The sequence below is a fragment of the Talpa occidentalis genome, unplaced genomic scaffold, assembly GCF_014898055.3.
Source record: "Talpa occidentalis isolate TD23 unplaced genomic scaffold, MPIMG_talOcc4v2.1 talOcc4.3, whole genome shotgun sequence".
Lineage (NCBI taxonomy): Eukaryota > Metazoa > Chordata > Mammalia > Eulipotyphla > Talpidae > Talpa > Talpa occidentalis.
In genome coordinates, this window is record NW_023603184.1 from 93843504 (window position 1) to 93856376 (window position 12873).

The 12873-nt window shown below is 34.5% G+C and overlaps 1 protein-coding gene across 1 annotated transcript in view; it reads left to right on the forward strand.

Moving 5' to 3' along the window:
* The window catches only part of PSMD14 (proteasome 26S subunit, non-ATPase 14), a 94108-nt gene that overhangs the window by 7900 nt on the left and 73335 nt on the right, over window positions 1–12873 (forward strand). The window contains exon 3 of the mRNA XM_037523417.2: window positions 972–1023. Coding sequence (XP_037379314.1) covers window positions 976–1023 — 48 coding nt within the window. The 5' untranslated portion in view covers window positions 972–975. The remainder of the gene's footprint in view (window positions 1–971; window positions 1024–12873) is intronic.

Sequence of the window (12873 nt, forward strand, 5' to 3'; positions counted from 1 at the left end):
GAGAAGAATTTTAAGGCACAGTAGCAATTTTCAAATAGAACAAAGCCGTATCATTGTCATGTTTAAAGCATTTGTGTTTATATTAATTTTTACAATTTTATTCCTCCTTTTTCTGTATTTGAAGTGATATCAGTACAATTACTATTTCTTTTCTTTAATTTCTGGGAGTTTTTTAAGTTTAGGAGAATGCCTTCCTGTAATTATCCCACATATAAAAAACATATTAAATTGATGTTTCGAAGTTAATTCTCTTTGTATTGATTAACTCTAAAGTTATAATTGAGAACAGCAGTTTTCAATTTCTGTAGTGAAAGAGATGTGTGTGTCCACAACATCTGAAAAAACACGAAATATCTGTGTAGGTTTTAGAACACTATCTTAATGCAGTTAATGTTTACTTTACATTTCTTTTAGTATAATGAGTTCGTTTTTTAAAAGCCTTTGATGCTAATTCAGAGATCCATAATCTGCTCACAATGTCTTTCACATGTAGTTTTGATGATAACTGACAAGCTGTAAGTTAATTAGCACAGAACTTACTAATGAGGATGTTAAAATTTAATTTAAAAGTGAGGATTTTTATTTGTACACTCTGGACAAATTGAAGGAAATTCAATCATACATATGATAAGCATTTCAGGCACTTTTTCCTCGTACAGGTACTTTATTAGATAACAATGAGAAAATATAATTAACTTAATGATAGCAAAGTTTTGAAAGTATGCTAAGATTGCTTGTCTTTAAAACTGGGGATAACCCAAAACCAAAGCAGTAAAATAAGGTCTGTTAATTAGCATGGAAGACAGCTTCTTGAATTAATATGTGGTGTTAATTAACAGGAAGTCTGATGTTGTGTTGTAATTACCACCAATATTTTTGACATACTGAGTGACTGAAGGTGAATTATATAGATAGCAATTGAGTAAACACTTTTGTGCTTAGGAACGTTTTCCTTTGTTTCTGTTTTCTAGAAATATGGACAGACTTCTTAGACTTGGAGGAGGTATGCCTGGACTGGGCCAGGTTAGTATATAGACTCTCAGTATTTCTTTGTAAACTATATGCCTTTCTTTAGTTATCCAAAAAAAAAAAAAAAAAAAAAATCACACCAAAGAAACTTGACTCAGAAATAACCTAATGGTAAGAATTTACCTATTGCTGGTTGCTATATTGCAACACTAAGTAAAGTGTGGAGAACATTTTCAATTAATTTTCTCTTAGGAATAAAAATTTTCTCTCTGTTTTAATTTAAAAATTGGGGCTATATGAGATTATCAAAATTGTCTTTTACTAAAAAAATTGATGCAAAATATCTTGTTTCTGGGTTTGCAATATATGTAGACTTTAGAGATAATATATTAGAAAGTAAACATGGCATGTAGTTTTTCAACTCTTGGTGAATTCCAGAAACTGAACCATAGAATGTTTGTATAGTCTTAACCAACAATAAATTCCTTCTAGTAATTATGAATTAATAGGTATTATATCATTTTTTTAAAAAATTGCTATATGTTTTCTTTTCTGTTCTTATTAAAATTAACTGAATTTTCAGTTGCTTTAATATTATTATTTATCTTGTTCCATGCTGTTGGGCAAATGGAACTTTTCTCCTAGGATATGCTATCTGCTTTTAACTAAAGAAGAAATTCTGCCTCTTTAGAGTTTTACACTAGTTATCTTTCTAGTCCTTCATTCACAGAAGAGATGACTGTTGTTTCTTTCCTGAGACTTTTTTGTAATGTATTGTTTTATGACCAAATTTTGGGATTATTTTATAACCTACCTATTTAACCTCTTTAGTTTCCAGCTTTCCCTCACTTCTGTGTCACTATCAATGACTTTGTCTTTATTCAAAGTAGTCTGTATGTAAAGATTTATTTTTATTTATGCATACAAGAACTGGATGCAGCCCAGAGGTGCAGGGGAGAGGGGGTAAAAGGATGCACCAGAGATGGAGTGGGAAGCACAACAGGCGCATTGACTGAAATACACTGTTGAGGGGAACAGCAGGAGAGACAGGAGAGGTCTGCTGTGCCATGTAGGTCAGCTCCTTGGCCTGGGCTCAAGCTCAAACTTGTGCAGTGGCTGCTGATAGCTTGATAGTGCTGAGACTTAACCCTTTGCGCCACCAGGGAGGTCCCCAAAGTAGTCTTTATTTTGTGTAAGAAACAGTTTTGTTTGAGACTTCATTAAATTTTCAGTGTTTTAGAGGCCTTTTACAAGCATTCTTTGATTAGGTCTATCGTGATTTATGACTAATAATTCCTTTTAGAAAGTTGAAATCATTTTGTAATTCTATATAGCATTCTTGTGTACACTTCAGTTATTTTTAATTTACTTTTGTTAGTGTTGGATATTTCTCATGTTCATTTACTGGCAGCCTATTTCTTCATGGTCCTTCATTTTTGTAAGCTATGTAATCCATTCTCTGAAGAGGCCTAAAGCCCTTTGAACTTGACCCCCAAAACTGCTTCCATACTTTTGAAAACATTCTAGCTAACTTCTCTACTCTGAAACTAGTAATAACAATGATAATACATAATTTACCTGTAAATTATGTTTAAGTTTTTGATGTAATAAATTCTGTGTCCATGCTGGAAATCCATACTCAGAAGTTGCTTAACATGAAATAATGGCTTTATTGACTTCCAGTTGAACTATATCACATATCAGTGAACACTGCAAACTTTTGCCTTAAGTGGAAAACTAAATATTGGTTCAACAACCGTTCCTTACTTTTCCTCCATTTTATCAGCCCCTCTGTCCTCAGTTTGTATATTCATTTTAACTTAAAAATATGTTGCTTAAGAATCTGTCATTTTGTGTGTATGGTTTATCTCCCCAATTAGATGACAAACCTAAAAGGAAATAATTTGTAGGGCTATTATTTCTGTGATATCTCCTTTATCAAATACTAACTATTCAACAATTAATTTTTTTCTTAAAATGTAGTTAATCTAATACTTGACTAACATGAAATGCTAAATATATTATTTTTGAATGAATAGGAATAACATTTTAGAATGATAATAGCTACTTTTCCTAGTAGATTATGCATAGCAGCCAATAAAAATTAGAAAAGGAGACATAATTTGTTTTCTCCCTCCAAAAATCTTTGGGAAGTATTAGTGCTTTACCATTTAACGGAAAAGGCAGTTTTTCCTTGTAAATAGGGGTAGGTCACTTATTGGTAAATTTGCAAGTGGCCCTTGTTAAACATAGGATAGGAGCAGAACACAGTTCTCTCATCCATTCTCAGGATTCTTAACTTTTTCTGACTAGCAGCCACCTGTCTCTTTTCAACCTAGTCCTTCCATTTATTCTCTGATTACATCTTTTTTTAAAATGTTGCTTTATCTGTACCTACCCCTTTCCCTGCAAAGATGTTTACATCTCCTGTATCCAAAATACAGTAGAACTTCACTGCATCCTACCATTTACCCTTTCCTTTCATTTATTTCTAGAATTATTTCTAGAATTCTGTAAGTAATAGCTTACGCTTACATATTCTACTTTCTTACTTCTATTGACTCTAATGAGACTATATTCTGACCTCCTTTAAGCAGGAATTGTTCAAGTTGGCAAATCTATCGGCCTGGTTTTAATGCTTTTTTAGCTAGACTTTAATTTCCACACTGTTTATAATCTTTCGTAAAACTTTCTCTTCTATTAGCTTTATCATGGTAACTTTATCTAGTTTTTCATCTTGGTGTCCATATCTACAAAAGAACTTAAAATTTTTTTTTAATATTACATTTTTTAGATTTTAAAACTTGAAAAATGATAAGCTAAAGTCATGGAATCTTTCCATAGTTTCGTACTTCAATATAACTTACCAGTGATTTAAAGTGGAAACAAATGTTTTATTTGAACTATTTAAATTTGTAAACTAATAACTTTAAATTCAAGTGTTTAAATTGCTTTTAAACTGAAGAGTGCATTTATTTTAACGATTTATTTATGTATACGAGAACAGGGGTATAGGCCAGAGGTATGGGGGGTGAGAGGTTTCACCAAAGACAGTAGGGAACAGGACAGGTGAATTGACTGAAATACACTGCTGAGGGGAGCAGCGGGTGAATAAGGAGAGGTCTGCTGTACCATGTGAGTAGCTCCCTGGCCGGGGATTGAACTCATGCTGCAGTGGCTGCAGATAGCTTCAAAGGTTGCGTCTTAACCCTTTATGCCACCAGGAAGACCCTGAAGAGTGCTTTTAAACTGAAATTACTAAACATGTAAGGTGATTCTATTAAAAACATTTACGGTTGTAATTTGGCTGCTTGATTGGACTAGAACTATTTCCAAAGCCGTGAAGACAAAACTCAAGAGATGGGCATAGCCCAAGTATAATTTTCAGTGTCTAACAGTTTTAGTTTAAATCTCTGGGTCCATTTTAACTTTAGAAACAGTCAAGTTAAAGCATAGAAGTACATGAAACTTATGTAAAATATCAGTATTTGAATGTTAGGCCAGTGTTTTCAGGTATTAGCCATAGGGAATACTAAGATAGATAAAAATGTCATTGCTTAACCTAGGGTCCTTGTATTTTAGTAGACACATATAAATTATGTTTTAAAGGCCTGGTACATAATGTGGCAGTTACACTGAATAACTAAATATTAGTGTTCATTATAAATAATGTGATATGACTTGTCATCAGGGAAATGCAAATCAAAACTACCATGAGATACCATCTTACACCAGTGAGAATGGCACATATTAAAAAAACTAGCAACAACAAATGTTGGCGAGGGTGTGGAGAAAAAGGAACTCTCCTGCACTGTTGGTGGGAGTGCAAACTGGTCCAACCACTGTGGAGAGCTGTGTGATTTCTGGACCTACTAAACATAGAGCTTCCATATGATCCAGCAATTCCACTCCTAGGTATTTACCCAAAGGACACAGAAACATCAATTCCAAAGAACACCTGCACCCCTATGTTTATAGCAGCACTGTTTACAATAGCTAAGCTTTGGAAACAACCCAAATGCCCTAAAATAGATGACTGGATCAAGAAGATGTGGTACATATATACCATGGAATATTACTCAGCATTCAAAAAAGATAAACACATGCAATTTGCAGCAACATGGATGGCACTGGAAGGGATCATGCTCAGCGAAATAAGCCAAAATGAAAAAGAAAAATACCGGATGGTCTCACTCATAGCAGGAATCTAGAAAACTTAAATAAGGGACCAGGAAAACGAATAACTATAAGAAAGTGAAAATCAAAATCAACAAAAAACTACGAACCAGAGACACTTTTAGGGGGCGGGGTGGGAGGGGAGGGATTGGGGTCAGAATGGGGGGGCTGCAATTGTATGGGGAATATAAAAATAAAATTTATTATTTAAAAAAAAATAAGTTCACATTTAAATATTTAATGAACACAATTATCACAAATTTTTGCTCTATACATCAAAGTACTCTATTCTGAGAATAATGAATGTCTCAAGATAGTTCATTTCACCTCACTTTTTAAACAAGAGATCTGCAGGCATTATGCATTATACTTCACACTTGAAAACTGTTTGATTTATCTCTATTAAGAGCTTTATCTGAATCAAAACTATCAAATAAAACTTGTGATGAAATACTGAAAAAAAAAAATAATGTGATATGTTAGTAGATTTAGGGTTTATTTTTTATCTACAAAAAGAGAAAATGATACTGAATGGAGGAGATGATATTTGAGCTAAATTTGCGAATATATACCAAAACATTCAGAAAGACTGGAGAATAGGTTATGTGAGGTTAAGTAATGGGAAAAGATGCTGGGAAAGTAATTTGGAGTAGATTATGAAAGGTGTTGAATATCATTCTTAGTGCTTCAACTTTTTCCCCCATAGGCATTGTAGTTTTCACAAAGATTTATATTTAGCAAGTTGTGAGATAATTCAATCTGCTTTTGAGTAGTTATTTTAGTTTGGAAAATAGGCAGAGGGGAAGAGATTGAAGGCAAAGTCATTATTTATATGAAATATTTTTGACTTTCAACCTTCTAAGCACATAAAAGAATTATATTTTGTCATCATTTTTGAAGTTAGCCTGCTCATGATTTTGCTTTGACTAAAATAATATGAGTTGGGAATTAAGAGGACACTTTTAGGTGGAAGCATTTTGAATCTGATTTATTTGCTGTCATAAACAAGGAATCATAGATATGGAGTCTCTCTTAGGTTGGTGCCTGAATGAGATGATATTCTTTAAGTTTTAAAGCAAAGTCAGAAATCGTGTGCTTTTGTGTGTGTATGTGTTAAATACCCAATTTTTTGTCTCCAGTTTTTTTTATAGAAACATTATGCAGAAGTAACTGCATATATGCAGGAGTGTATTACCTGTGAGTCATCAGTTTATATCTTTCTGATACAGACCTCAGTAGTTTCCAGGTACAAACATAAGGGAAAATTGCATAGGTGAATAGTCAGAAAAGGCTTTCTGAAAATAGTGAGGTGCAAGCTACATTTGGAGGGACTTTAGGTGACTAGATTTTAAAAACTAATTTCATGAATCATCTATTTTGTTATAACTCCCAACTCCACACAACATGGATTTTGTATATGTAACTAATAACTTTTTCTGGTTTCCTATGATGGACCTTAAAGTAGAATTACTCCTTTATTGTAAGATTTTTATTTTTTTATTTATTTTCATGTCGAAGAACTGTGGTGTAGGCCAGAGGTGCAGGGGGAGGGGTGAGTGGATTCACTAGAGACAGAGTGGGGAGTAGAACAGGCAGATCCACTGAAATACACTGTTAAGGGGAGCACTGGGCAAAACAGGAGAGGTCTGCTGCGCCATGTGGGTTAGCTCCCTGGCCAGGGATGGTACTCAGGTGCCTTTGCCTCTGGAGGCCTGTTTCAGTGGTAGTGCTAAGACTTACCCCCTGGACCACCCAGGGAGGCCCTGGTCTACTGCTTTATAGAAAGGATAACTTTAACACTGGGAAAATGACTGGGATAATGGGAGAAATTGTACCATTTCCATGGATGAGGACTCTAAATAAATATTACGTCCCAGTTCTCTCCAATTAATCATAAATTCGATGTAGTTTCGTAAAAATACCAACCAGAATTTCTGTGGAATTAGAAAACCATTTCTATATTCATGTAAGAGAAAACTGTTTAAGAATAGCCATGAAATCCTTACAAAGGATAAAGAAACTTGCTGTGCCAAATATCAAAATATATTTTAGTAATGAGTGACTCAAGTAGTATGACTCAGGTTGGTGTAGAGATAGTCAGGTAGATCAATATTTTCCCCAAAAAACTGAGAAATAGACTTGCATATATGAGTACTTGATTGGTGATAGACATGATATTAAAAAGTAGTGGGGAGGTAGAGTCCTATTAATTAAATGATAGTGAAACAAGTGACTTTACAAATGGGGGGATCACAAATTTATTTTATTTCATTTTACTTATTTGTGTATCTTTTCAGAGGAAAACTAATTTAGATTCCTCCCCTATTCTGTACACCAAATAGATTGAAAACCTACTTGTGAAAATCAAATTTTATTATTTTGGAAGACATGCTTCTTAGGATTGCTATTATCCAAAAAAGCTAGAAAATGACAGGTGTTGGTGAGGATGTAAAGAAATTGGAACCTTTGTGCATTTTTAGTAAAAATGTCGGATTGTATGAGCCCTGTGAAAAACAGTACAGTGGTTCCTCAAAAAATTAAACATAAAATTGCCATATGGTCCCACTATTCTGTCTCTTGATATCTATACCCCAAAGAATTGAAAACAGGGACTCAAATGGATATTTTTACACCAATGCTCATGTCATTATTACCCATACCAGCAAAAGATGGAAAGAACACCAATATCTATCAGTGAATGAATGGATAAATAAATGTGCTACAAATAGTCAGTGGACTATTATTCAGCGTTACTGGAATGAAATTCTAACATATGCTAAAATATAGTTGACTCTTGAGAACTTCATGTTAAATGAGAGGACAAATACTGTATTATTCTACATATATATGGAAAAAATCAGATTCATAAAGGCAGAAAGTAGAAAGGTGGTTACCAGAGGTTGGGGGTGTGGCAGAGTGGGGAATTAGTGTTTAATTGGATTCAGAGTTTCAGTTTGGGAAGATGAAAAAGCTCTGGAGATGTGTGATGGTGATATTTGATAATATGAATGTACTGAAAATGCACAAAACTGTACATTTAGAAATGTGTTTTTTAAAGTGGCAAATTTTATGTTGTGTGTATTTAATCCCAACAAGAAATAATTAAAAATTCACTTGCCATATCTTTAAAATGAATTAAAAATACCTATCTTAAATGGTTTTTATAAGGATAATATAAATTAGTTGTGAACATGCTAAACATGCAGAAACTAACCCCCCAATTTTTTTTGAAAGAAAATTTTATGTCTTTAGGATCTCACGGTAGGAAACATAATTCAGAAGAAAAGAGTGATAATGTAACTGCCTCAATATTTGACTCTTGTTCCAACAAAGATAATAGAAATAAAAGAGAAACAATAGGAGAGAAGATAATTTGCAACACATTTAATCTGTAATTCAAAAAAGACAACCTTAAAAGAAAACATGAAACCATAATTCGTAGAGCAAGAATTGCCAAGCATACTAAAAGATACTCAGTGGGGCCTACCTTAGGTGTCAGTACTATGAAACTAGCCAAAGCCACTGCAGCACGAGTTCTATCCCGGGCTGGGGAGGTGCATGGTACGGCAGACCTTTCCTGTCTCGCCTGCTTCTTCCCTCAACAGTGTATTTCAATCAGTCTGCCTGTTCTGTTCCCTGCTCTGTCTCTGGTGAATCCTCTCAAACCCCCCCCCAACATCTCTGGCCTGTACCCCAGCTCTTGTATGCATAAATAAATAAATCTTTAAAAAAATAAATAAAAAGATACTCAACCTACTATGTATTAGGGAAATGGTAATTGAAGGCAGAGTTGTACCAGTTAGGCTTTTTCAGTATTTTTTTCTTTTGCCTCACTAAGATGTTCCATATTCTACCGTAGTCTTGGAATTAAAGAGGATAACAGTAGATTAGGAGAGACTAGGATATCAGTGACAAGATCATGTAGGGCCTTGAACATTCATTCAAGTGTATTGGCCTTGTAGAACATTCATTCAAGTGTATTCAAGTGTCTTAGCAAGGATGTTAATGTTCATCAGATGTAACATTTTTAAAGAACCAGGATACTCTGGAGATGAGACCAAAGATGACAAGAATGGGAGCAGAGACAAGAAGCAACTACAGTATGATTTTAAAATAAGTTACAATTAAGTTTTTATTTTTGTTGTGTATCTACTAAAGTGATTCTGATGTGACTTAAACCAAACATAGATTAATGTATACAATTAATCTTTATACTTGTCACATTTATAATAAAACCTTTATTTACTACAGCAGGCATTTAGAAGAGGCTCCTTACCTTTTTTTTTTCCTTTTGATTAAACTTTATTTTCTGCACTATTGTTCATTTTTGTACAATATTTGATTTTTCCTCTCAGGTGTAATTCCTGTAAATCTATCACCACATCACCTGTGAACCATCACCATAGTCCCTTGCACGCTTCCCTCCTCAGTTTTGATCCCTCTACCTAACCCCTCCCTACTGTATGCCTCAGATTATAGTTTGCCTGCAAGTTTACGTTTTTTTTTTTATGCTTTGTTCGGTTTCCCTGTATTCCTCCTATGAGTGATACCACCTGCTATTTTTCTTTTTCCTTCTGACTTATTTCACTGAGCAAAATCCCTTCTAGCTGTATCCATGTTGCTGCAAATAGCACGAGTTTATCTTTTTTTGATTGCTGAGTAGTATTCCATTGTGTGAATATACCACATCTCTGATCCATTCATCTATTTTTGGGCATTTAGGTTTCCATATCCTAGCTATTGTAAAAAGTGCTGCAATAAACATAGAAGTGCAGGTTTCGGTTGGAATTAATGTTTTTGTATCCTTTGAGTAGATTCCTAGGAGTGGAATCACTAGATCATGTATGTGGTGGATCCATTTTTTAGTAATTTGAAGAACCTCCACACAGCTCCATAGTGGTTAGACCAGTTTGCATTCCCAGCAGCAATGTAAGAGGATTTCTTTCCCCCTTTATCTTTGCCAACATTTGTTGTCACCAGTTTTTTAAATATGGACCTTTCTCTTTCACTCGTGTGAGATGGAAGCTTATTGGTTTTGATTTGCATTCCCCTCATCATAAGTGATGTTGAACTTTTGTTCATATACCTGTTAGCCATTTGTATTTCCTCTCTGGAGAAGTGTCTTTTTAGTTCTTCTGCCCATTTTTTGACAGGATTGTTTGCCATGTTTTTGTTGAGTTGTGTAAGCTCTTTGTAGATCTTTGATGTCAGTCCCTTATCAATTGTATGGAGTACAGATACTTTTTCCCAATTTGTGGGTTGTCTCTTCATTTTGGTTATTGCTTCTTTTGCTGAATAGAAGCTTCTTAGTTTGATGTAGTCACAGTTGTTTATTCCTTCATTTTTATTGCTTCTGGGGATGAGTCATTAAAGATGTTTCTGAGATATATATCATGTAGTGATGTGCCTGTGCTTTCTTCTATATATTTTATGGCTTCAGGTCTTACATTCGAGTCTTTTATCCATTTTGAGTTGGTTTTGTATTCTTGATTACTACTAGAGGTGGTAATCTAGTTTCATTATTTTGCATGTAGTCATCCAGTTTTCCCGACACCATTGATTGAAGAGACTTTCCTTGTTCCAGTGCACATCCTTTGCTCCTTTGTCATAGACTAGTTGACCATATATGTGTGGCTTTATTTCTGGGTTTTCAATTTGATTCCATTGGTCTGGTGTCTGCTTTTGTTCAATACCAAGCTGTTTTAATTATAATGGCTTTGTAGTATAGTTTGAAGTCTGGGAATGTAATACTTCTGTGGCTTTTTTAAAAAATGTTCATTGAGCACTAACCTGTTTATATTGGCAATTTCTATATATTGATGCATGCTTCTGGTTACTTGTTCTCTTTGACTTTTTGAGTATCCTTTGAACATTTACAAAGAGCCTTTCTAAATATTGGTAGGTATGTGATCATATTTCTTACTATTAAGAAGTAGAGATGGGTCACTAAATTTTAATTGTTTCATTTCTTTGTTTAATTACAAATAAATAGTGATTTTTGCGTTAGAAACACAATACAGAGCAAATACAAGATGCCTCTTTTTTTTTTTTTATTTGCTGCCCTTGTTATGAGATAACTATACTTCTAAAAGTATAGTTCATAATCATTCTATTTGTGTACTTGAGCTGATGTTTCTATAGTAGAAACTTAAGAAAGAGGTTGGGTCAAAAGCAAGCTAATTAGAGCATATTCTTTCTGGTTGTTATAGTATATTTCTTCTGGGCAGACATTAAACCCACATGAAAAATGTAGTATTTCTGAGAAGTCTCAAAAAAGTAAAACGGAAACAAATTCTTCATGGGGCTTTATTGTTTTTCTGTGTCATTTTTTAACATTCTAATTGCAACTGGTTTTCCAAGGGGAAAGATCTTTGATATTTGTGAATGTTAAATTTCTACTTTAATATTTAATTACCATGAATAACTTTGTTTGGATTCTTTGGAACATAAGAAAAGCAGTGGTGTATTTTTTTTATTTTAAGATTTATTTATTTATACAAGAACCAGGGTATAGGCCAGATGCGCGGGAGGGTGAGAGGATTCACCAGAGACAGAGCGGGAACAGAACAGGCAGACTGACGAAATACACTGCTGAGGGGAGCAGCAGGCGCGACAGGAGAGGTCTGCTGGGCCATGTGGGACCCTCACGGGGCGGCCAGGATAAACTGGCGCTGCAGAGGCTGCGGACAGCTTCATAGTGCAGCGCTCAACCGCCTGCGCCACCAGGGGAAGCCCAGTGGTGTATTTTTAATTACAGTGAAACTGTCTCACAGATTTAATCACATTCGATGAAAGAGAAAACCAAAATTATGAGGAAAAATGAAATGTTAAGATTTAAAATTTGAAGTCCAAGTTTATGGTAACTATAACATCTGGTGCTATTTTTGGTACAAGAATATATGAGATGAGAAATAAGACAAATTGCCTCTGTCTAATGTAGCAGTCTAAGATATAGTATCATCTCAATATGTTAACTGTATGGGATGTTACCATAAAAATCCAGTCTTTTCCTTCCCTATTCTCAGCACTGTTTTACATGTTTAATTTACTGGATACTGTGCTCATTTGGTACATTGATCTTGGGGTTTCCAGTCTTCAACTTGTACAGTATAACTTCCCGTTTTTCAGCTCATGTTATTGTTTGGACTGGGCAGACAGGACTGGTGTTCTCTCCCATAACACACATTCAAGGTGGTTCTTTGTGGGATGCTAATTTGGGTTCAGTGTCCTGGAAGACTGCCACCAGAGCAGGCCAGCGGTCTCTACTGGGCAGCCTCCCAGTGCTGCTTTTCAAACTGTTGCCAGTGATTCACAGGCTCCTCTCTTCAGGAGACTAAATGCCTGTGTCATACACAATGGGGAGGAATCTGTGATAATAAAAGAGTAAATTAATGATTATGAAAGTTAAACTTTTCTCTTAAACATTGTATATACATTTCCTCTTTTTTTTTTTTTTTTTTACTTAATAATGTTTTTACCTGCCTGTGGTAGCTGTTTTAAGTTGTTCCTTATTCCCTAGTGTTGTAGACATCAGAGTTGGTAACTAGGAGCAAAATGCTTATCAAAAATAGGCAAAACCTAGTTTTGGAAACGTCCCTTTCTGTTCTTGAGAAAATATGTTCTTTTACTACCTGGGAATCTTTCATTACTTAGTAGAATGCATTTTGTTACCCATATATCTATATCAGCATCTCTGTGTCTGTGTATTTGTGTCTGTGTATAGCTGTA